Source organism: Ahaetulla prasina, chromosome 3, assembly GCF_028640845.1.
Source record: "Ahaetulla prasina isolate Xishuangbanna chromosome 3, ASM2864084v1, whole genome shotgun sequence".
Taxonomy (NCBI): Eukaryota; Metazoa; Chordata; class Lepidosauria; order Squamata; family Colubridae; genus Ahaetulla; species Ahaetulla prasina.
The window spans coordinates 228875390-228900952 of record NC_080541.1 but is presented as its reverse complement, the minus strand read 5'-3'; the positions used below and the strand labels follow the sequence as shown (position 1 = coordinate 228900952).

At 44.1% G+C, this 25563-nt stretch overlaps 1 protein-coding gene across 7 annotated transcripts in view; it reads right to left on the bottom strand.

Annotated features, from left to right (window-relative positions):
- Window positions 1–24953, bottom strand: part of HCK (HCK proto-oncogene, Src family tyrosine kinase) — a 50257-nt gene extending 25304 nt beyond the window's left edge. Inside the window, exons 1-5 of one of the 7 annotated variants that reach the window (XM_058174740.1) lie at window positions 24749–24903; window positions 16253–16428; window positions 5985–6102; window positions 3659–3692; window positions 2653–2752 (exon numbers count right to left, since the gene is read on the bottom strand). In XM_058174740.1, the coding sequence (XP_058030723.1) occupies window positions 2653–2752; window positions 3659–3692; window positions 5985–6101 (251 nt within the window). In that variant the 5' untranslated portion in view covers window position 6102; window positions 16253–16428; window positions 24749–24903. Of the gene's footprint in view, window positions 1–2652; window positions 2753–3658; window positions 3693–5984; window positions 6103–11905; window positions 12174–16252; window positions 16429–16926; window positions 17059–24412; window positions 24450–24700 lie in introns of those variants that run through there. The other 6 variants (XM_058174742.1, XM_058174743.1, XM_058174741.1 and 3 more) reach the window with 6 other exon arrangements.
- Between the last annotated feature and the right edge of the window lie 610 nt (window positions 24954–25563).

The window sequence follows — 25563 nt, the reverse complement described above, 5'->3', positions numbered from 1 at the left end:
AATCATTCCTGCTGGTTCCTTCCTCCCCAAAATGAGAAGATCTGGGAGAGAAATTCTCCCAGAGGGTCAACATTGGGCAGCCACATCAAGGTTTACGCAGGGAAGACTGCAGAATGGCCACAGTACGGACGCAAATGCGAAATGAGAAAGTCCAAGGTTAGACCTCTGCGGTTCCTTCCAACCCTCAGATTCTAGGATTGAAGGGTCCTTGCACAGCTGGAATTCAGCCAGTTTGGACCAGTTCAGGGGAACCAGTAGTGGCGACCTGCGGCTGGGCGCTCACCCGCCCCACCCCTCCTATATCGCTGTGTTTTTGACGCGGCATTGCACGTATTCACTGATGGCATGCATGAGCGGATTGCCATGTTGTTTGACGTCGCACACATGTTGTTGTGTCCTCCTTCGCCTCCGTCGGAGTGATGGCTTAATTAGCCGGCACTATCAGCTCTGGCAGCAGACTAGCCAGCGTCTGCCAAGAGCCTCCGTTATCTTCCACAACGCTGGTGAGTCACCCAGAAACAAACTTCAGCTCTTAATCAGAGGATTCGCCTGTTACAAAGAGACACAGCAGCTCTGGCTGCCTTTTATATCCTGTGGGGTGTGGCTCCATGACTCAGCACTTCCTGGGCCTGCCCCACCCTTGCTTCTGTTGTTCCCGCCTCTCCTGCCTACGAAACCTAGGGTCCAGCCAGGCCTGATTGCCATCAGCTGGGTCTGAAGGTGTGGCCTGGGGGGGGGGAGAGTCAGGGGACGGAGGCCTCGTTATCTCCTCCACCTGGCCTGTTTCTGGCTCCTGGAGCTGAGCCAGGGAAGCCGGTGCTCCCAAGGGGCGCAGACACAACACATGTGTGGATGGTGCGCATGAGCCAATTGCTGTGTTTTGTGATGCCGCATGCATGTGTGGATGGTGCGTGTGTGAGCAAAGTAAGCGTGCACGTGTGCATGTTCACATTTCCAGTGCTGGGCAAACTGGTTGCTACAGTATGCGAACCTGCCTTCCATTGAGGACCTGTATACTGCACGAATCAAGAAGAGGGCCGTGAAAATATTTGCAGATCCCTCACATCCAGGACATAAACTGTTTCAACTCCTACCCTCAAAACGACGCTATAGAGCACTGCACACCAGAACAACTAGACACAAGAACAGTTTTTTCCCGAAGGCCATCACTCTGCTAAACAAATAATTCCCTCAACACTGTCAGACTATTTACTGAATCTGCACTACTATTAATCGTTTCATAGTTCCCATCACCAATCTCTTTCCACTTATGACTGTATGACCGTAACTTTGTTGCTGGCAATCCTTATGATTTATATTGATATATTGACCATCAATTGTGTTGTAAATGTTGTACCTTGATGAACGTATCTTTTCTTTTATGTACACTGAGAGCATATGCACCAAGACAAATTCCTTGTGTGTCCAATCACACTTGGCCAATAAAAATTCTATTCTATTCTATTCTATTCTATTCTATTCTATTCTATTCTATTCTATTCTATTCTATTCTATTCTATTCTATATTCTATATATATATATGATTGCTTATTTGTAGCCTATGACTATCATTAAGTGTTGTCCCTTATGATTCTTGATGAAATGTATCTTGTCTTTTTATATACACTGAGAGCATATGCACCAAGACAAATTCCTTGTGTGTCCAATCACACTCGGCCAATAAAAAATTCTATTCTATTCTATTCTATTCTATTCTATTCTATTCTATTCTATTCTATTCTATTCTATTCTATTCTATATTCTATATATATATATGATTGCTTATTTGTAGCCTATGACTATCATTAAGTGTTGTCCCTTATGATTCTTGATGAATGTATCTTGTCTTTTTATATACACTGAGAGCGTATGCACCAAAGACAAATTCCTTGTGTGTCCAATCACACTTGGCCAATAAAGAATTCTATTCTATTCTATTGTATATTCTTTGACTATCATTAAGTGTTGTCCCTTATGATTCTTGATTCTTTTCTTTTATGTACACTGAGAGCATATGCACCAAGACAAATTCCTTGTGTGTCCAATCACACTTGGCCAATAAAGAATTCTATTCTATTCTATTCTATTCTATTCTATTCTATTCTATTCTATTCTATTCTATTCTACATTCTTTGACTATCATTAAGTGGTGTACCTTATGATCCTTGATGAAGGTATCTTTTCTTTTATGTACACTGAGAGCATATGCACCAAGACAAATTCCTTGTGTGTCCAATCACACTTGGCCAATAAAAAATTCTATTCTATTCTATTCTATTCTATTCTATTCTATTCTATTCTATTCTATTCTATTCTATTCTATTCTAGCATTGATGACGTTACTTAGCTTGGTAATGAAATGTGTGCAACACAACAACCAAGCTCAGAGGGCACCAAGAACCCCATCGTCCTCCTCCTCCTCCTCCCAAAACGCACTTCCTTGTCGCACTGTTGATGGTAACTGAGTTTGGGTCATGAAACGTCTTCAAGAAAACCGCCAATCTCCGAGAGCACCAAGGACCCCTCATTTCAAACCTGAGATGTAAATATTCTCTCTTATTGGATTCCATGAACCGGATTCCCCCAGAAGCCACCTATGGAGCATCATTTCTCCAGAAATTCTTCCCTCCTCCAGATGACCCTCAAACTTACTTTTCTAAGATCTTGAGATGATCGCCTTTCTGGAAACTGAGGTCCTCCCTGTGTATGGCTTCATAGTCGTACAAGGCCAACACGACAAAATCCTCTGATTCTGGGGGCCGAGGGGAACAAGAAAAGGTTTAGGGTGGAAACAGGACACACACACATACACACACTTATGTACTCCAGGTAAAGCTCCAATTACATTATCCTGGCCACCACCTTGTATAAGACCTTTGTGACATTGATAGACCAATGGACATCTATGAAGACAATGTTCTTCAGGAGCATGTAGGACTGGAACCCAGCCTAGATGCCTACAGCTATCAATCATATCATCCTGGCCACCATCTTTACAGAAGGGGACCTCTGTGACCATGGTAGACTGATGGACTTCTCAGAAGACAATGTTCTTCAGGAGCATGTAGGACTGGAACCCAGCCTAGATGCCTACAGCTATCAATCATATCATCCTGGCCACCATCTTTACAGAAGGGGACCTCTGTAACCATGGTAGACTGATGGGCTTCTCAGAAGACAATGTTCTTCAGGAGTATGTAGGACTGGAACCCAGCCTAGATGCCTACAGCTTTCAATCATATCATCCTGGCCACCATCTTTACAGAAGGGGACCTCTGTAACCATGGTAGACTGATGGGCTTCTCAGAAGACAATGTTCTCCAGGACAATCTAGGACTGGAACCCAGCTAGATGCCTACAGCAATTCAGTTCATGCTGGCCACCACCATCTTTATTAGAAAGGGGCCTCTGTGACATTGATAAACCAATGGATTTCTCGGAAGACAAATGTTCTCCAGGAGGACCTAGGATTGGAACCCAGGCTGGATGGCTACAGGATAATGGTCAAAAATGCCAAGATGGTAACTGTGATGGTGCAATTGAAGCAACCAAGATTATGTGCTTCCAGGCAGAGCTTCAATTACATCTCCTGGCCTCCATCTTTTGACCGTATTTGCAGACCAGGAATCTACTCTCCGCACTAATGGGAGATACATACCATCCGTTTGCTTGGGCTTGGATATCCTGCATCCCTGGAATGCAAAAAGAAAAAAGAAAAAGATTTAATTATTATTCCTTATGCCAGCAACACTTTATCAAAAAGGTTGACTCAGCCTTCCATCCTTTATAAGGTAGGTAAAATGAGGACCCAGATTGTTGGGGGGGCAATAAGTTGACTTTGTAAATAAACAAATAGAATGAGACTATTGCCTTACACACTGTAAGCCGCCCTGAGTCTTCGGAGAAGGGCGGGATATAAATGTAAATTAAAAAAAAAAACCTGGCACTTTTAAGAAACGAAGAATAAGATGGAGCTTGTCTTAGAATTCACACAGATGATCATTAGAAAAAATATATATATATCCAGTTCTATGGAACTGCCTCAGCTGGTCCCTCAGGAAAGCCAAACTCTTAACCCATGAAGTTGAATCGAAAGAACTTTAACTGAGAGAGAGAAGTGTGTTATGTCTGCCAGAAAGTGACTTGGAAAGTGAGGGGGAAGGGCCGTCAGGACTTACCTCGGGAGCACCGGATTCCCTGGCTCAGCTCCAGGAGCCAGAGGCAGGCCAGGTGGAGGAGATAACGAGGCCTCCGTCCCCTGACTCTTCCCCCCCAGGCCACGCCTTCAGACCCAGCTGATGGCAATCAGGCCTGGCTGGACCCTAGGTTTCGTAGGCAGGAGAGGCGGGAACAACAGAAGCAGGGGTGGGGCAGGCCTAGGAAGTGCTGAGTCATAGAGCCACACCCCACAGGATATAAAAGCAGCAAGGGCTGCTATGCCTCTTCGTAGCAGGCAAATCAACTGCTTAATTAAGAGCTGAAGTACTGTTTGTTCCTGGGTGACTCATCGGCATCGAGGGAGATAACAGAGTCACTTGGCAGACGCTCGCTAGTTTGCTGCCAGAGCTGATAATGCCGGCTAATTAAGCCATCACTCGGACAGAGGCGAGGGGGGACAGAACAAAGTGACTACAGGAGAACAAGGCGGGATCTGAGAAAGCCCGCACAAAGCACAAAGCATAAAGAAATTCTTTCATTTCCCCAAGCCTAAACTCTCTGACCAGTCCACTGGCAGCCAATTTGATGCCGAAAGGTTGTTTTGAGAACGCTAGGGTGCTAGGCAGGTAACAGTTCACATTCAGGGCACGACGGCCTTGAAACCGGCTGACAGAGTTCATTCTGTCTCCGAAGACGCTCCCCCTCTCAACTTCCCAAGCAGTTAAAGCAAAAGCAAAAAGCAAACTAAAAATACCAGCAAGCCTCCTTCCCACCTACCCACCCACCCACTTTCAACAGAATGGCAGGACACAATGGTGAACCTGACACCAGCTTTGTTTCTATCTGGAAACCATTTCTGGACTTTTTGCTCGAGGACAGGAAAAAAAATAATCAGCTTTCGATTCTGGGTTTGGCTGATTCATACGATTTGTTGTCAAAGAAACAGCTAGGTACAGATAGCCCTGGACTCACTCACTACTACAATTAAGCCCAAATTTTTTTGTTGCTCAGCGAAACAGTTTTGTTGTGGTCCGTTAGCAGCCTGGGGAGCTGGCAATGGAGTCGGACAGCGATGAGGCTGAGGTGGGGCCAGGGCCATCGGGAAGTGAGGTGAGGACTCCGGAGCCTCCAGAGGCTGACATTAGTGAGGCAGAGGAACAGGAGGAGCTTGTTCCTAATGCACGTATGAGAAGAGCTGCCAGAAGGCAAAAGCAGCTCAAGCAGAGAGGACAACTCAGGAGTAGGGCCAAGAGATGATTGGCCCCTCCCATAAGGCTTAAAACAGACCAGCAATGGCGTTTGAGCTTTGCCGGAAAACAACGTTGTAGCTGTGTCTTTTGCTTCATCTTATGCTTCGTGTACATCTTTGTTTTTGTGGCTTCTGGACGTTTGCCAGGAAGGGCCTTTGGCAGTTTGCCTAATTGGACTACGGTTTGTGAGATAACTGAGGAATTTGTGTTGGGAGGCATTTATTTTACTTTGAGTTGAAGGACGCTGGGAATGAAGTCATTCCCAGCTGTTCGAATAAAATTTGTTTGTTTTCCCATGGACTAAGTTTATTACTACCTACTTGGGCCTAGGTCACAACAAGTTTTTAAATGAGTTTTGGCTGCATTTCAGAGCCGAAGAAGCTTCTCGGCTGAGAAGCGAAACGTCTTCAAAGGAAAAAACCAGAAAGTCCAGTTGCCTCTTGAAACAAAAGCACCTCTGAGACAACCATTTTGTGACTTTTCTTGCCACGGTTGTTAAGTGAATCCCTGCAATGGTTATGTTCGTAACACAGTGCCGGACTTCCTGTACTCATACACAGATACACAACCACACACCAGAGCTGGCTTGAGGGTAGGTTCGGTGGTATAACGAACATCCAGAGTCGAGTTCGAATTCTCTCGCTGCTTCCCTTTTCCTGGGAGAACGTTGAATTTGGATTCTGCGCAGCCCATTCTGGGAAGAGAGAAGAAAAAAACCAAAAGATAAATATTCCCATTTTATTCCCCTTCGACGTGCAAAACAAGTGAAATGGACAATGGGGCCTCTGGTGGCACAACAGGCTAATGCAGCCTATTATTAACAGCAACTGCTTGCAATATTGCAGGTTCAAGTCCCACCAGGCCCAAGGTTGACTCAGCCTTCCATCCTTTATAAGGTAGGTAAAATGAGGACCCAGATTGTTGGGGGGCAATAAGTTGACTTTGTATATAGTATACAAATGGATGAAGACTATTGCTTAACACAATGTAAGCCGCCCTGAGTCTTCGGAGAAGGGAGGGATATAAATGCAAAAAAAAAAAAAAGTGAAATGGACAAAAATTTAAATTTTTAAATTTTAATTTTATTGGGTATTTTATATGGTCAATTGGACGGTTTTAATTTCGGCCTTTATTGAATAAGTTTTTTAATTGTTATTTTAGTGTGTATATTAATTGTTTTAATGTAGGCTGTACACCGCCCTGAGTCCTTCGGGAGAAGGGCGGTATAAAAGTTTAATTAAATAAATAAATTAAATAAATAAGACACAATTTCTGCCTGTGAGAATACAGTTAAACTGAGATTTCAACCCAGCTTCCTGCCTCTCTCCCTGGGCTCATTCTCATTTCAAATATTTTCTCCAAATTCCCCTCTGAGTTGCTCTTGGATAGGAATCTGTTCAGGGAATCCTCCTTTAGCGACCACAATGGGGAGCAGCCATTTGGTCATTAAGCGAATCGGTTGCTGAGCGAACCCGCGGCGGCTCTCTCAGCTTTCCTTTGCTTTACGGACCTGCGGAGGTCCTCAATGGGTTGCAATGCGGCTTTGAGCCACCCTCGTCACTGCGAACGGTCTCTAAAGGAGGCCGTCGCTAAACGGGGACCCCCTGCATGAAACACGACTCAAACTTTTCTTCTGTAGAATGTTTGTAAGGTGACCAAAAATAACAACAAATTCAGCTGTTATCATTTTTGATTTTGCTGGAGACCCACTTAGTTTCCACCAATCGAAAATCAGACCTGCATGCTGATCTCAATAGCAAGATGAGCAATATATCAATTTAATAATATATATATATTTTTTTTAAATTGCCAAAAGCAGCCAAAATAGAATAGAATAACAGAGTTGGAAGGGACCTTGGAGGTCTTCTAGTCCAACCCCCTGCTTAGGTGGGAAACCCTACACCACTTCAGACAAACGGTTATGCAACCTCTTCTTAAAAACTTCCAGTGTTGGAGCATTCACAACTTCTTGTGGCAAGTTGTTCCACTGATTAATTGTTCTAGCTGTCAGGAAATTTCTCCTTAGTTCTAGATTCTCTCCTTGATTGGTCTTCCTCTCCATTAAGGGCAGGGCATCAGGGGTCTTTTTGCTATCATTGAGTGAGGGGCAAGTGTTTTTTTTCTTACAAGACCCACCCAGCCAGAGAAGGCCATGGAGGTGGGGGGGGGGAAGCTAGGCACCTGCAACGCATCTCTTTAACAAGAGCTGCAAAACTGTTTGAACCATAGTTCCAGGAGTTGGACTCTCCAGCCATTATTCTAAGCCAGTGTTTCTCAACCTTGGCAGCTTGAAGAGGTGTGGATTTCAACTCCCAGAATTCCCCGGTCAGCATGGGGAATTCTGAGAGTTGCTGGCTGGGGAATTCTGGGAGTTGAAGTCCACACCTCTTCAAGCTGCCCAGGTTGAGAAACACCGAACACCGAACTAAGGAACTAATGGTAGACTGCTTCCTTCTTCCTCCCACTTCCCTTTGCTCCTCTCCCTCCTCCCTCCTCCCCTTCTCTGTATACCTTCTCTTCATTTTTCTTTTCCTTTTTTGTCGTCTCCTCCCTTCCCTTCCTCCCTTCTCCCTCTCTTCCTTTCTTCCTTCTCTCCTATTCCCTCCCTCTGTCCCTTCCTTCTTCCTTGATTCCTCCATTCCTGTTCATTTTGTTCTTTCCTTCCTTCTCTTCCTCCTCCCTCCTTTCTTTCTTTCTCTTTCTCTCTCTCTCTCTCCCTCTCCCTATTTCTTTCTTCTCCTTCCTTCCCTCCATTTCTCCTTACTCTCTTCCTCCCTCTCTCCCTTTCTTTCTTTCTCTCTTTTTGTCCAGCAATGTCAGTTGGCCCCCTTGTTCAGCATGGCTTGGCAGCTCTACGAGAGGGAGGAAGCTGGGGCTGGGCGCCCATTAGACTGTGCAAATATATTTCTCAATGCCGGGAAGCCCCACTTTGCATCTCCTGTCAACAAAGGCGCCGGGCAGAAACCACGGCCAGCAACGGTTCCTCTCCTGCTTTGCATCCCAAGAGGCAAATTTTTCTCACTCCCTGGCAAAGAAAGTCACGGTAGGTCGGAAGGTTTGAATTCGAGTTGCCTGAAGTAACAACTGGCAAAGGCATTTTCTCCTGCCCTGAGCAGAGGCTGGACTATTTGACTTCTTAGAGTCCTTTCAATTGTAGGATTCCGGACGTCTTCATCTTTACCCCTGTGTACCTCACAACAACCCTTTGAGGTAGGCCAGGCTGCAAGACAGCACCTCCTCAAAGCTCACCAAGAAGCCTTCACAGCTGAATGGAAATTTAAACCTAGCGCTTCCTTCTCTACCTCCTCCAGCTTGTTGGACTACAATCCCTATCATGCCCAACCACCGGCTCCAACCATTACCCCACTGTGGCTATTGCCGCATAATAAATTACTTATATTCCTTTTCCATAGCCACCATCAATCTCCATCAATGACTCTGGGCAGTTTAAGATTAAAAAATATATATTGCACGATAATACCTATTAGCATATGTGGTGGACATGTGTGGAAGCAAAAAGATATTGGGCAAAAATTTGTACATAGCTGGAGAAGATGACGCAGCAACATATTGATTTAAAACCGGAACTATTCCTGTCGGGGATTTTACTGGGAATTTATAGTAAAGAAACCGTATATTTGATTATTCATGTAATAACCACAGCTAGAATTGTATTTGCATAAAACTGGAAAAGCAAAGAGATCTCTATAGATGAAAATGAGATTAAGAAAATATTAGAATGTGCAGAAATGAGCAGATTAATGCTTGCAATTCAAGGAAAGGAAGAATCAGATTATTAAAATATATGGGAGTTATTTTATCAATGGTTAGAGAATAAATATGAAAGCAATGTATTGTAAAAATAGATAAGTAGAGAAGAGAAATGTTAGGTTTACGTTACTTTATCAGTATTATTATTATTTAGTATTAATATAAAAATGAATGTAAGAAATGAATATGGTGGTAACTTTAATTGTTAAGACGCAAAACATTTTCATACCCAGACAATACATTGTTTAATGAAAGATGGAATAAAATGAAAAAATTTAATAAGTAAAAAAACTATATTGCAGTAAAGATGCTAAAAACCTTTTTTAAACAATAAAAGTCACAGAAGCATCCAACACAAATACAGGCAATCCTCAACTTACGACCACAACAGAGATTACAATTTCCGTTGTTAAGCAAGGCAATTGTTAAACGAGTCACACCCCATTTCACGACCTTTGTTAAGTGAACCACTGCACTGGTTAAGTTACTAACCCGGTCAAGGCACAGAATATTCAGGAACCAATAATGTTGGAAACATGGGAGAAAATCTGGGTTAGAAATGTTAAGTTTACACAAGCACAGAATTTAAGAGAAAATTTTTATAAGATGTTTTATAGATGGCACTTAGATCCCAAAAAATTATCATGTATGTATCCTGATATCCAAGCGAAATGTTGGAGGTGTGACTGTGATGACGCTACATATTTTCATATTTGGTGGACTTGCAAGAAAATTAAGGCCTTTTGGATAAGAATTTGGTGGATTATTCAAAATGTCCTGAAGAAGAAGATAAAGTTCCTGCCGCAATTTTTCCTTTTGGGAATTATAACGGATTGTACAGGGATTGAGACTAAATTGATTTTGAACTTAATAACAGCAGCAAGACTGTTGATTGGACAATACTGGAAGAAAGAAGAGGTACCTACAATAGAAGAATGGATATTGAAAGTCATTAATTTGGCTGAGATGGCTAAAATCTCAGCTTTTTTAAAAGACAACACGCAGGAAAGATATTTAATTGAATGGAAAAAATGGATTGATTATTTACAAAACAGATATCAGATTAAGAAATATCAGATTGCTTTTGAATAATTAGGAAGTATTATTTTATGTAATGGGGGGGTTGGGAAATGAAAAGATTTGGATGAGGTTAATTGGATTAGAAGGGAAAATTTTATTCTATGTTTGGTTTATGTATAACAATACCTTGTGATTGACCCAGGAAGCGGGGGGGGGGGGGGGAATGGGGAAGGGAGGGGGGAAGGGGGTTTTCTGGGAGGGAGGGGGGGAAAAGGGGGGGAAATGTTTTTGTTTTTTAAAACTTTTTCAATAAAAAAAAAGTTTCTAATCCGGTCATTAAGTGAATCAGGCTTCCCCGTCGATGTTGCTCAAATGTTGCAAAACTAATCATATGACCACACCCCACCAGGACACTGCAGCCGTCATAAATATGAATCAGTTACTGAGTGTCCTAATTTTGATCATGTGACTGCGGGGATCGCTGCCATGGTCATAACTGCAAGGAGCGGTCGGTCGTAAGTCATTGTTTCCAGTGCCGTTGTTAACTTCAAACGATCGCTAAAAAAAATGGTTGTAAGTCAAGGACTGCCTGCATACACAGCAGCCGAGACAATTGGCCAGTTCACACATTCAGGGTCCCAGGCTCGTGAATAATTTAAAAATAATAAAATTAATTTAATTTATAATTTTAAATAATTTTAATTTTAAATGTTAGCCAAAATTTAATCAGATTTTTACAGTGTTTTTAATTTATTTATATATATTGTATGAATTCTGTTTTACGGTTGGCTGTGAACCGCCCTGAGTCCTTCGGGAGAAGGGCGGTATAGAAATTTAATAAATGAAATAAATGAAATGAAATCTTAAATTAAGTGTATCGATTAATTTTATTGGACACCCGCCTCGATTCAAAACAACTCACAGCACTAGAAGCATTTTAAAAAATCATCCACGGTTAATGTTTCTGAAAAAGGATGGAAATTACGCCGAAAAAAATAGAATTGTAGTTAAAAGGTGGGGAGGGAGGGAGGGAGAGGATGCAGGAGGGATGGGAGGAGGTGGCTTTACAGAACAACAGAGTTGGAAGGGACCTTGTAGGTCATCTAGTCCAACCCCCTCCCCAAGCAGGAGACCCTATACACCAGTGGTTCTCAACCTTTATAGTGCTGCGACCCCTTTAATACAATTCCCCACAATGTGGCGACCCCCAACCGTAAAATTATTTTCGTTTTGAATTTATCGCGCCTGAAGCCGTATTGGCTAGCGATCTGAACTGCTTGCGATTGCCTTGAGGACGGAGGCATTAAAGCGGAGACTCCTCCCCTATTAAGTTTATGGCGCCTGAAGCCAGATTAGGCTAGCGATTGGGAGTGATTGCAGCTGGCTTGAGAGGGAGACATCAGAGCAAAGATTTCTCTCTTTTTTAATTCATCGTGCCTGAAGCCGAATTCGGCTGGCGATTTGAAGAGCCTGCAGCTGGCTTGCGGAGTCAACCACTGGAGCGCGATTCTTCGACTCGCAAGTATACTTCCCATATTTCCGATGGTCTTAGGCGACCCCTGGCAAATCGTCATTCGACCCCCAACGGGGTCGCGACCCACAGGTTGAGAACCGCTGCTATACACCAACAATCCATTTTCTAGCTTCACACATGACCACCACCCTTCCTACTCAAAACAAACTCTGTGGGCTCAGTCCACGCTTACCTGCCACACTCACAAGCAACGGCTTAGCCCCGAATGCAGGTTTAGCATTACAGTACCGTGCGAACGCAGCCGTGTCTCCAAACAAGCAGAAGTTTGCCGGCAAAGAGTGGGAATTAGGAAGTGGCTCACAATTTGTGCATCCTTGCAACTTCCCTCGGGAGGGGAACGAGGGGGTGGGAATCCCAACCGTGCCATGTCACGGTCGCAGCCACATCGTGGGAGGGGACACAATGAGGAAAGTCTGCTTCCTTCCGTCCTGATAGGAATCCTCCAGAAATTCACACAGATGCACCAAAAAGCAGAAGCACGTTTAAAATACATGTATATTATTTTTGCGGCTCAGACAGGAATTACAGTAAGCAGAGTGACCTTGAAACAAACACTTGCAGAAGCTGGATTGGAGGGGTGTGTGGGGGGGAATTAGACTCCCCCCCCAGGATCAAAAATGACCTCAACAGAGAGGGAAGTGTTGAAGAGGAAGAGGAGGAAGCTGCCAGAAATCGGGGTTTTCTCTGCCACTCCAAAATAGCAACAAAACGCATCTCCCCAAGTCCCAGATTCTGTAACGCTAAAGTTTATTTACTGTTATTATTTTTGCAAATAACAATTTATTTAGTTATTATTTTTGCAAATAACAATTTATTTAGTTATTATTTTTGCAAATAACAGTTTATTTACTGTTATTATTTTTGCAAATAACAATTTATTTACTGTTATTATTTTTGCAAATAACTATTTATTTAGTTATTACTTTTGCAAATAACAGTTTATTGGTTATTATTTTTGCAAATAACAGTTTATTTACTGTTATTATTTTTGCAAATAACAATTTATTTAGTTATTATTTTTGCAAATAACAGTTTATTGGCTGTTATTATTTTTGCAAATAACAGTTTATTTACTGTTATTATTTTTGCAAATAACAATTTATTTAGTTATTATTTTTGCAAATAACAGTTTATTGACTGTTATTATTTTTGTAAATAACAGTTTATTGACTGTTATTAATTTTTGCAAATTTATTTATTTATTTATTTATTTATTCAAATTTATATAAATAAATTTATATAAATAAAAGTTCAAATAAAAGTTTGTTGACTGTTATTATTTTTGCAAATAACTCAAGGCAGCGAACATGTCAAGCACACTTTCCTCTTCCTCTTCTTCACGCAACAACAGCCCTGCGAGGTGGGTTGGGCTGAGAGAAAGAATGATTGGCCCAAAGCCATCCATCTGGTTTTTATGGCTAAGGCAGGACTAGAACTCCCCGTCTCCCGGTAATTGGCCCAAAATCACCTAACGGCTTTTGTGCCTAAGGCAGTACTAGAACTCCCCATCTCCTGGTGATTGGCCTAAAGTCACCTAGCCAGCTGTCATGGCTAAGGCAGGACTAGAATTCACCTTCTCCTGATGATTAGCCCAAAGTCACCCAGTCGGCTTTCATGGCCAAGGTGGGACTATTTTTTTTTTTAATGTTTGTCACAATATTATATACAAGCACATATAATGAAAGAAAACAATAGGACAGGAACGGTAGGCACTTTTGTGCACTTATGCACGCCCCTTATAGTCCTCCTACGAATGGGGTGAGGTCAATAGTAGACAGTTTTTGGTTAAAGTTTTTGGGATTTTGGGAAGAGACCACAGAGTCAGGTAGTGAGTTCCAAGCGTTAACAACTCTGTTACAGAAGTCATATTTTCTGCAATCAAATTTAAAGTGGTTGACATTAAGTTTGAATCTATTGTTCGCTCTTGTATTATTGCGATTGAAACTGAAGTAGTCTTTTACAGGAAGGACATTGCAATAGATGATTCTGTGTGTTAAACACAGGTCATGTCGGAGTCGGCAGAGTTCTAAGTTTTCTAATCTAGAAAACTTAGACTAGAACTCACCATCTCCTGACTTCTACCTTGATGCCCTAGCAGCTACACCAGACTGTCTCTAAACGCCACTTTCCCCAACTTGGTATCTTCAAATCCTGCTCGGACGATCATTCCAAGATCCCCACATACCAGAGATGGCTTCTTCAGATGGTTCACCAGTGGACCATGGTTCAATGGGCATTTGAAGGCTTGAGATTCCTGTTGGTTGTTATCTGATTCGGTGTCACCAGCTTTAATTATTTATTTATTAAGAAATATGAAGAATCCAGTTGTGAAATCCACATTTTTTTACTACCAGTTCTGTGGGTGTGGCTTGGTGGGCGTGGTATGACTTGGTGGGCGTGGCCGGGGAAGGATACTGCAAAATCTCCATTCCCTCCCCACTCCGGGGCCAGCCAGAGCTGGTATTTGCCGGTTCTCTGAACTGCTCAAAATTTCCGCTACCGGTTCTCCAGAACCTGTCAGAACCTGCTGGATTTCACCCCTGGAAGAATTGATTTATTTATTGAAACAGTGGTACCTAGGTACCCAACTGCTCTGAAATCAAATTTGATACGCAATGCGTTTGGAGGCAAACATTTCATCCCGATACTTATTGTTTGGTATTCAACGCTCAAGCTAGAACTTGTCGAGGTCAGCTGCCTCGTGACTCACTACATTATTTCCTTAAGGGAAAAATTTGCTTGGTACTCATTGTTTTTGGTGCTCATTGCGCGTCCTGAAACCAGAATATAGCGTTAACAGAGTTGGAAGGGAACTTGGAGGTCTTCTAGTCCAACCCCTTGCTCAGGACAAATGGTGGTCCAATCTCTTCTTAAAAACCTGTGATGGAGTGATGGAGCACCCACAACTTCTGGTAGCAAGCTGTTCCATTGCTTAATTGTCCTCACTGTCAGGAAATTAGTTCCTTAGTTCCAGGTTGTTTCTCTCCTTGATAAGTTTCCATCCATTGCTTCTTGTCCTGCATTTAGGGGCTTTGGAGAATAGCTTGACTCCCTCTTCTTTGTGGCAACCGCTGAGATATTGGAAGAATGATATCGTATCTCCCCTGGTCCTTCTCATCACTAGACTAGCCATGCCCAGTTCCTGCAACCATTCATTGTATGTTTTAGCCTCCAGTGCAGTCCCCTAATCATCTTGATTGCTCTTGGAAATAAAATAAAATAAAATAAAATAAATAAAATAAAATAAAATAAAATAAACCCCACATGCAGAAAGTCACCAGCAGTTCAGCTTGCTCAATGAGTGACGCCACCAACCGCATGCGGAAGTCTGCAGGAGGAACCGAGGCTCAGCTGTGATAGCAGAAGTTTTCTCCCATCGGTCTGGAAACCCCGCAGCGGCTTTCCTCTTGGCGGAAGCTGCAAAAAGCCTGCCATAGCTGGAAACCTCAGAGTTTCAGACCCGGGAGACTTGCAGACAGCCCAGTGGACAATCCCTCCTCCTAAAGTCACAGCTAAGCAAACCTTGAAGCTACAGTTAGTCCTCGACTTACAGCCATTCGAAGTTACAATGGCATTGAAAAAAGTGACTCCTCGCACTTATGTCCATCCCAGTATCTCCATAGTGACATGATTAAAGTTCAGATGCTTGGCCACTGGCCTGCATAAGTAGTCCTCAACTTACAATCATTTGTTTAGCAACCGTTCAAAGTTACATTGATAATGAAAATGTCATTTGTCACCAGTCCTCACACTTATGACCATCCCAGTAACCCTGTGGTCATGTGATCAAAATTGAGGTGCTTGGCAACTGGCCTGTACAAGTAGTCCTTGACTTATAACCGTTCATTTAGCGACTGTTCAAAGTTAAAATGATACTGAAAATGCTAATTGTGACCGCTCCTCACACTTACGACCATCCCAGCATCCCTGTGGTCACATAGTCAAAAGTTCAGGTGCTTGGCAACTGGCATATACAAGTAATTTTACTTTTACATAATCATATTAACTAGCCATTTCTATAACAACTAATCTACTTAATCGGTAAAACCCAAAACCAAAGTTTCATTTTCCCCCCACCTCAAGCACAAAGTCCAGAAGCGGTTTCCAAGGAGAAATAAAATTATTTGTATTTTTTTCCCCTTGATCAAAGCAGTCAATTTGTGGGGCACCCACGGTCTTTGGGGTCGTAAGATGGGGTCGTGAACATTATGTCCTCCAGATCAGGGGTCTTCAACCTTGGCAACTTTAAGAGTTTATTTATTTATTTATTTATTAAATTTTTATACCGCCCTTCTCCCAAAGGACTCAGGGCGGTGTACAGCCAAAAGATAAAAAACACAAAAATATACAATTAAAACAACAATTTAAAACCGAGCATATTAGAAAAAATGGCCAACATTTAAAAATTTAAAATTTAAAATTATGAACCCTAAAATAATAAAACCCCAGTTAAAAATTTAAAAATATTAAAAATATTATGCCAGTCCCGCTTGAATAAATAAGTGCGTTTTCAGCTCACGGCGAAAGGTCCGAAGATCAGGCACTTGACGTAGTCCAGGAGGAAGTTCGTTCCAGAGCGTAGGAGCTGGCTGAGGAATCTTGGGAGTTGAAGTCCACAACTCTTAAAGTTGCCAAGGTTGGAGACCCCTGCTCCAGATGTTTCCTCAAGTTCTCCACCTACTGTCCCATTGAGCTCTGGGAACAGACAGTGTAAGAATTGTCACAGCCACTATGTAGGACAAACAGATAAAACTGGCACAGGGAATCCATGGACACCAACCAACAGCCAAAGATATGATGAAAAGCCCTTCATTTCACCACCCTTGGACAGATGCCACCACAGTTTCAACCGGGAAACTGTCAGCATTCCAGACCAAGCCAATGCGGGAGAATTCCTGGAAGCCTGGCATTCAGACAAAGTAGCCGTCAGCAGGCACGTAGAGGTAAACCACATTTACACACCCTTCAAAAGAGAGAGTCAAAAAGCTAAAAAGGAAACCAATAAGACCCAAACACCTCCAGACCAACTATCAACACCCAAGATTAATTCCAGACCAACAACCAAAGCTGTAAACAATAGCCCCATCCAGGAACTACCAACTCAGACAAACAATCAAACAAACAGTTGACAACTGTCTGATCAAGGAACCAGCAAGAAGAAGACAATCCCAACAACAATAATGGGGTACAAACCTGAGAGCAGCCCCCATTCCTTTGTAGCACTGATGATGGTCTCTAGTTAGGTCAAGAAGAAAACAACCAAGCTCAGAGAGCACCGAGGACTTCTCTTTCTCTTTCTCCTCCTCTTCCCCTTTCCCTTCTCCTCCTCCCCTCCTCCTCCACCCAGCCCTTCCCCTCCACACCACAAAGCACGCTACCTTCTAGCTCTACTGATATTACCTAGTTGAGGCATGAAACATCTGCAAGAAAGCCACCAACCTCAGAGAGCATCAAGGAACCCATAGTCCTCCTCCTCCTCCTCTTCCTCTTCTTCCTTCCTCCTCCTCCCTGCAAACCCTGCCCCCTTCTAGCGCTGATGATGTTATCTAGATGGGTCATGAAACATCTGCAAGAAGACAAGCAAGCTCAGAGAGCACCGACAGTCCTCCTCGTCCTCCTCCTCCTCCTCCTCGTCCTCCACCTCCTCCTCCACCTTTCCACAAACCACACTCCCTTCTAGCACTGATGATGTTCCTTAGTTGGGTCACAAAACGTCCGCAACAAAACAACTAACCTCAGAGAGCACCAATGCACCCCCCACATTTCTCCTCCTCTAGTGTCCGCTTAGGCACAAAAGCCAGCTGGGGTGACTTTGGGCCAATCACCAGGAGACAGAGAGTTCTAGTCCCTTGCAGAATGAAACAAAAGGCAAAAGACCCCGCATTTGGAAAGGCCTTCTGGGAAAGATAGCGTGGGAAGCACCTGGCTGAGCTAACACATTCCCCAACCCAGAAGGGGAAGAGGCCAGCGTGCCCCTCCCCTCAGGGCCTCCTCTGCACCGGGTTTCAATGAAGTGTCAAAAACCCAGCTGCAACTAGCCAACCCCAAAGCCGCAGGGTGTTCGAGAAGCGAGATCCAATATCATGGTCAGAAGCCGGAAACAAGAGTGCAAGTACAACTCGATGAGCAAAGTTTGGCTGGCAGGCAGGAAGTCTGGGCCAGGCTGATTGAAGAGGGGGGCAGTTTGGGGATCGGGATGCTCCCATGCTAGACCCTGAGACAGGCAATTACGTAAAGCCGGTCAATACATGATAGTACACATATAGACTGAGTGAAAGCAGGCTTAATAGCAGTAACTATGAGAGGGATCTTGGAGTTTTAGTGGACAATCCCGCTAAATAGGAGCCAGCTGTGTGCAGCGGCAGCCAAAAAAGCCAATGCAATCCTAAACTGCATTAACAGAGGGATACAATCAAGGTCAAGGGAGGTACTAATACCACTCTATAAAGGCCTAGTAAGGCCACACCTAGAGTCCTGCATCCAGTTTTGGTCACTATAAAAAAAGATGTGGAGACTCTAGAAAAAGTGCAGAGAAGAGCAACCAGGATGATGAGGGGACAAGAGGCTAAAACATACGATGAACAGTTGCAGGAACTGGGCCTGGCTAGTCTAGTGAAGAGAAGGACCAGAGGAGACAGGACAGCATCTTCCAGTATTTGAGGGGCTGCCACAGAGAGGAGCAAGGGGGTCAAGCTATTTTCCAAAGCACCTGAAGGCCAGACAAGGAAGAATGGATGGAAACTGATCAAGGAGAGATTCAACCTAGAAATAAGAAGGAATTTTCTGACAGTGAGAATAATCCACCAGTGGAACTGAAGTTGCCTTCGGAAGTTGTAGGAGCTTCATCACTGGAGGTTTTCAAAGAAGAGACTGGGCTGCCATCTGTCAGAAATGGTGTAAGGTCTCCTGTTTGTGGGGGGTTGGACTAGATGACCTGTAAGGTCCCTTCCAACTCTGTTATTCTATTCTTTTAGTTTAATGAAAAGGAGGACCAGGGGAGACAGGATAGCATCTTTCAATATTTGAGGGGCTGCCACAGAGAGGAGGAAGGGGGTCAAGCTATTTTTCCAAGGCACCTTTGAGGGCCAGACATAAAACAATGGATGGAAACTGACCAAGGAGAGATTCAACCTGGAAATAAGGAGAAATTTTCTGACAGTGAGAACAATCAACCAATAGACAAATGGCTGTCCAGTCTCTTCTTAAAAACCTCCAGTGATGGAGCACCTACAACTTCTGGAGTCAAGCAGTTCCACTGATTAATTCTTCTAACTGTCAGGAAGTTTTTCCATAATTCCAGGTTGCTTCTCTCCTTGATCAGTTTCAATCCCTTCCTTCTTGTCCTGCCTTCAGGTGCTTTGGAGAACAGAACAGAACAGAACAGGAGTTGAAAGGGAACTTGGAGGTCTTCTACTCCAACCTCCTGTTCAACTAGTAGACCCCATCCTATTCTGGACAAATGGCTGTCCAATCTCCTTAAAAACCTCCAGTGATGGAGCACCCACAACTTCTGGTGGCAAGCTGTTCCACTGGTTAATTGGCCTCACTGTTAGGAGGTTTATTCCAGGTTGCTCCTCTCCTTGATTAGTTTCCATCCATTGCTTCTTATCCTGCCTTTAGGTGCTTTGGAGAATAAGTAGACCGCCTCCTCTTTGGAGCTGCCTCTAAGATATTGCAATCCTGCTCTCCTGCTATCCTTTTCATTAATCTTTAATCCACTTTTTCCCCATGGTCTGACCAGCTTCGTACCTGTCACCCAAATCCATTTCTGTAAAAGTGGCTTTTATTCCGATTTGCATCTCTTTCTACCTTTTTGCATTTCCATTCTGTAACCTCATAGAATAGAATAGAATAGAATAGAATAGAATAGAATAGAATAGAATAGAATAGAATAGAATAGAATAGAATAGAATAGAATAGAATATTAAATGAATGGAATGGAATGGAATGGAATAAAAATAGAATAGAACAGAACAGAACAGAACAGAACAGAACAGAACAGAATAGAATAGAATAGGAATAGAGTAGGAATAGAATAGAATTCTTTATTGGCCAAGTGTGATTGGACACACAAGGAATTTGTCTTTGGTGCATAGGCTCTCAGTGGACATAAAAGAAAAAATACCTTCATCAAGGTCCAACACTTACAACACTTAATGATGGTCATAGGGTACAAATTTAACACTTAATGATACAACACTTAATGATAGTCATAGGCTACAAATAAGCAATCAGGAAACAATCAATATCAATATAAATCATAAGGATTGCCAGCAACAAAGTTACAGTCCTACAGTCATAAGTGGAAAGAGATTGGTGATGGGAACGATGAGAAGATTAATAGTAGTGCAGATTCAGTAAATAGTTTGACATTGTTGAGGGAATTATTTGTTTAGCAGAGTGATGGCCTTCGGGAAAAAACTGTTCTTGTGTCTAGTTGTTGTGGTGTGCAGTGCTCTATAGCGTCGTTTTGAGGGTAGTAGTTGAAACAGTTTATGTCCAGGATGCGAGGGATCTGCAAATATTTTCACGGCCCTCTTCTTGATTCGTGCAGTATACAGGTCCTCAATGGAAGGCAGGTTGGTAGCAATTATTTTTTCTGCAGTTCTAATTATCCTCTGAAGTCTGTGTCTGTCTTGTTGGGTTGCAGAGCCAAACCAGACAGTTATAGAGGTTCAGATGACATGTTCCCTTTTCTGCGTTTTGTTTTGGTAAACTTCCTTTTTCTGAAGCAAACCTTCTCTAGGGTATCTTTCTGGGGTTACTACCGGTTGCTAAGGAAAGTTACAATGGGCCTCCCCACAGCTACTCCCCTGCCATAAAACTGGACACAGTCGCATAGCCTGAATGGCTGCCCCGACTTATAACTGTAATGTGTGTATTGATTTATTAAATTATAATTAAATTTAAATTAAATTATTAAATGCCACTCGTTCACTTTTGCAAAGGCTAATTGTGGGCTCAGTTATGGGGACTTCCTGTACATTTGAGTCCACATTATAAACACCCAGTTTACTGTCGTGGTGGAGGTGCTGGATTAGAAACTTGGAACCGGGAATTCTAGTTCTCTTTCCCACGGCAATGAAAGCTGGTAGGGTGACTTTAGGCCAATCACCAGGAGATCGTGAGTTCTAGTCCAGCCTTAGGCATTAAAGCCAGCTGGCCCCTGTGGTGTGGGCAGGTCTCCTGCTTGGGCAGGAGAGTGGGAGGGAGGGTTGGATTAGATGACCTCCAAGGTCCCTTCCAACTCTGTCAATCTGTTAAATCTAGGTCCAAGTTTTCAAGAAGAGACTGGATTGACATCTGTCAGAAATGAGCTAGGCGGGTCTCCTGCTTGGGCGGGGGTGGGGGTGGGGTGAGGGGGGGGTTGGACTAGATGACCTCCAAGCACTTCTGACAAAAATGACAGCCAGGTCTCTTCTTGAAAGCCTCCAGTGATGAAGCTCTGGACAATTTCTGGACAGGCATTCAGTTAGACTTGTCATTATTTGTGTCAATATTTGCAATGTTTACAGGTCGTCCTTGAATTACATCAGTTCATTTAGTGACCGTTCAAAGATACAACGGCACTAAAAAAAAGTGACTTAGGACCGTGTTTCACACTTATGACCGTTGCAGCCGTCCCCGTGCTCACGCAATCAAAATTCGGCCGCTTGGCCACGGACTCCCATTTATGACGGTTGCAGGGTCTCCGGGTCATGTGATTCCCCTTTTGCGACCTTCTGAGAAGCAAAGTCCATAGGGAAGCCAGATTCACTTAATGACCGTGTGACTAACTTAACAAATGCAATGATTCACTTAACAATTGTGGCAAGAAAAGTCATGAAACAGGGCGCCAAACAAATGTTTCACTTTGCAACTCAAATTTGGGGCTCGATTGTGGTCGTAAGTCAAGAACTATCTGTACAGATAGTCCTCGACTTATGACCATAATTGGAAGCAGAATTTCCTTTGTTGAGCAAGGCAGCTGTTAAGTGACCCTATTTTACAACCCTTTTTTGCCCTGGTTGTTAACTGAATCACTGCAGTTGTTGAGTGACTCATGCGGTCATTGAGCAAATCTGGCTTTACCATTAATTTTGCTTTTTTTTCTTTCCCTCCCTCCTTCCCTTCTCCCTTCCTTCCTCTCTTTTCCTCCCCTCCTTCCTTTTCTCCTTCTTTCCTCCTTCCTTCTCTTTTTTCTTTCCCTCCCTCCTTCCCTTCCCTCCCTCCTTCTCCCCTTTTCCTTCTCTCCTTCCTTTCTTTCCTCCTTCCTTCTCTCCTTCTTCCTTCCTTCCTTTCCTTACTTCCTCCTTTCTTTCCTCCTTCCTTTCTCCTTCTTCCTTCCCTCTTTCCTTTTTCTTTCCTCCTCCTTCCCTCCTCCTTCTCTTCCTCCTCCTTCTTCTCTCCTTCTTTCTTCCTTCCTTTCCTTACTTCCTCCTTCCCTCCTTCCTTTCTCCTTCTTCCTTCCCTCTTTCCCTTTTCTGCGTTTTGTTTTGGTAAACTTCCTTTTTCTGAAGCAAACCTTCTCTAGGGTATCTTTCTGGGGTTACTACCGGTTGCTAAGGAAAGTTACAATGGGCCTCCCCACAGCTACTCCCCTGCCATAAAACTGGACACAGTCGCATAGCCTGAATGGCTGCCCCGACTTATAACTGTAATGTGTGTATTGATTTATTAAATTATAATTAAATTTAAATTAAATTATTAAATGCCACTCGTTCACTTTTGCAAAGGCTAATTGTGGGCTCAGTTATGGGGACTTCCTGTACATTTGAGTCCACATTATAAACACCCAGTTTACTGTCGTGGTGGAGGTGCTGGATTAGAAACTTGGAACCGGGAATTCTAGTTCTCTTTCCCACGGCAATGAAAGCTGGTAGGGTGACTTTAGGCCAATCACCAGGAGATCGTGAGTTCTAGTCCAGCCTTAGGCATTAAAGCCAGCTGGCCCCTGTGGTGGCCAGGTCTCCTGCTTGGGCAGGAGAGTGGGAGGGAGGGTTGGATTAGATGACCTCCAAGGTCCCTTCCAACTCTGTCAATCTGTTAAATCTAGGTCCAAGTTTTCAAGAAGAGACTGGATTGACATCTGTCAGAAATGAGCTAGGCGGGTCTCCTGCTTGGGCGGGGGTGGGGGTGGGGTGAGGGGGGGGTTGGACTAGATGACCTCCAAGCACTTCTGACAAAAATGACAGCCAGGTCTCTTCTTGAAAGCCTCCCGTGATGAAGCTCTGGACAATTTCTGGACAGGCATTCAGTTAGACTTGTCATTATTTGTGTCATTATTTGCAATGTTTACAGGTCGTCCTTGAATTACATCCGTTCATATAGTGACCGTTCAAAGATACAACGGCACTAAAAAAAAGGTGACTTAGGACCGTGTTTCACACTTATGACCGTTGCAGCCGTCCCCGTGCTCACGCAATCAAAATTCGGCCGCTTGGCCACGGACTCCCATTTATGACGGTTGCAGGGTCTCCGGGTCATGTGATTCCCCTTTTGCGACCTTCTGAGAAGCAAAGTCCATAGGGAAGCCAGATTCACTTAATGACCGTGTGACTAACTTAACAAATGCAATGATTCACTTAACAATTGTGGCAAGAAAAGTCATGAAACAGGGCGCCAAACAAATGTTTCACTTTGCAACTCAAATTTGGGGCTCGATTGTGGTCGTAAGTCAAGAACTATCTGTACAGATAGTCCTCGACTTATGACCATAATTGGAAGCAGAATTTCCTTTGTTGAGCAAGGCAGCTGTTAAGTGACCCTATTTTACAACCCTTTTTTGCCCTGGTTGTTAACTGAATCACTGCAGTTGTTGAGTGACTCATGCGGTCATTAAGCAAATCTGGCTTTACCATTAATTTTGCTTTTTTTTCTTTCCCTTCCTCCTTCCCTTCTCCCTTCCTTCCTCTCTTTTCCTCCCCTCCTTCCTTTTCTCCTTCTTCCCTCCTTCCTTCTCTTTTTTCTTTCCCTCCCTCCTTCCCTTCCCTCCCTCCTTCTCCCCTTTTCCTTCTCTCCTTCCTTCTTTCCACCGTTCTTCTCTCTTCTTTTCTTCCTTCCTTTCCTTACTTCCTCCTTTCTTTCCCTCCTTCCTTTCTCCTTCTTCCCTTCCCTCTTTCCCTTTTTTCTTTCCCTCCCTCCTTCCCTCCTCCCTTCTCTTCCCTCCTTCCTTCTCTCCTTTTTTCTTTCCCTCCTTCCTTACCTTCTTTCCTTCTCTCCTTCTTTCCTCCCTTCTTCTCTCCTTTCTTTTCTTCCTCCCTTCGTTTCCTTATTTCCTCCTTTCTTTCCCTCCTTCCTTTTCTCCTTCCTTTCTCCTTCTTCTCTCCTTCCTTCTCTTTTTTCTTTCCCTCCCTCCTCCCTTCCCTCCTCCCTTCCCTTCCCTCCTTCCTTCTCTCCTTTTCTTTCCTCCCTCCTTCTCACCTTCTTTCCTCTGTCCTTCCTTCCTTCCTTCCTTCTCTCCTTTTTCTTTCCTCCTCCTTCTCACCTTCTTTCCTCTGTCCTTCCTTCCTTCCTTCCTTCCTTCCTTCCTTCCTTCTTCTCCTTTTTCTTTCCTCCTCCTTCTCACCTTCTTTCCTCTGTCCTTCCTTCCTTCCTTCTCTCCTTTTTCTTTCCTCCTCCTTCTCACCTTCTTTTCCTCTGTCCTTCCTTCCTTCCTTCCTTCCTTCTCTCCTTTTTTCTTTCCCTCCCTCCTTCTCACCTTCTTTCCCTCTGTCCTTCCTTCCTTCCTTCCTTCCTTCTCTCCTTTTTTCTTTCCCTCCCTCCTTCTCACCTTCTTTCCCTCTGTCCTTCTTCCCTTCCCTCCTTCCTTCTCTCCTTTTTTCTTTCCCTCCCTCCTTCTCACCTTCTTTCCCTCTGTCCTTCTTCCCTTCCCTCCTTCCTTCTCTCCTTTTTTCTTTCCCTCCCTCCTTCTCACCTTCTTTCCCTCTGTCCTTCTTCCCTTCCCTCCTTCCTTCTCTCCTTTTTTCTTTCCCTCCCTCCTTCTCACCTTCTTTCCCTCTGTCCTTCCTTCCTTCCTTCCCGCCGCGCCGCTCACCTGCCGGCTCTCCTCCGCTCTCCTCCCCGAGCTGCCCCGAGGGCGCGTTCCGAGCGCTCCGAGCTTCCCACGCTCAGTGGAGCCGCCGCCGCCTCCCCTGGCGCATCCCCGGCAGCTTCTGGCGATCCTCCCCGACGGCCAGCCAGGCGCGACTGCCAGGGCAGCGCCGGGAACCGCCGCGGAAACCAGACCCGACGACGGCCGCGCCTCCTTCCAGGAAGCGGCGCCCCCGGGCGCCTCCTGGCCGGCCAGCTGTGCGCACAGCTGGGTGGCTGCGCGTCGGGAGTTGCCTTTGAGGGATCGCGCCTGCAAAACGGGGGGGTGGGGCTGCCTCCGAGGGGCGCACGCTTTCCTGGGGTGGGGGGAGAAGAAGGGGGACAAAGTGCCGAGAAGAGCAACTAAGATGATCAAAGGCCTGGAGACTAAAACAGATGAAGAACAGCTGCAGGATTTGCACTTTGGCTAATCTGGAGAAATTGAAGAATTAGGGGTGACATGATAGCAGCCTTCCAGTATTTGAGGGGCTGCCGCAAAGAAGAGGGGTGGTGGTGGTCAAATTATTCTCCAAAGCATCTGAAAACAGGACAACAAACAATGGAAGGAGAGAAGCAACCTGGATTTCAGGAGAAACTTCCTAACAGTGAGGACAATTAACCAGTGGAACAGCTTGCCACCAGAAGTCGTGGGAGCTGCATCACGGGAGGTTTTTAAGAAGAGATTAGACATCCACCTATCTAAAATGGTACAGGATCTCCAGCTTGAGCAGCGGGCTGGACTAGAATACATTCAAGGTCCCTTCCAGCTCAATTCCGAAT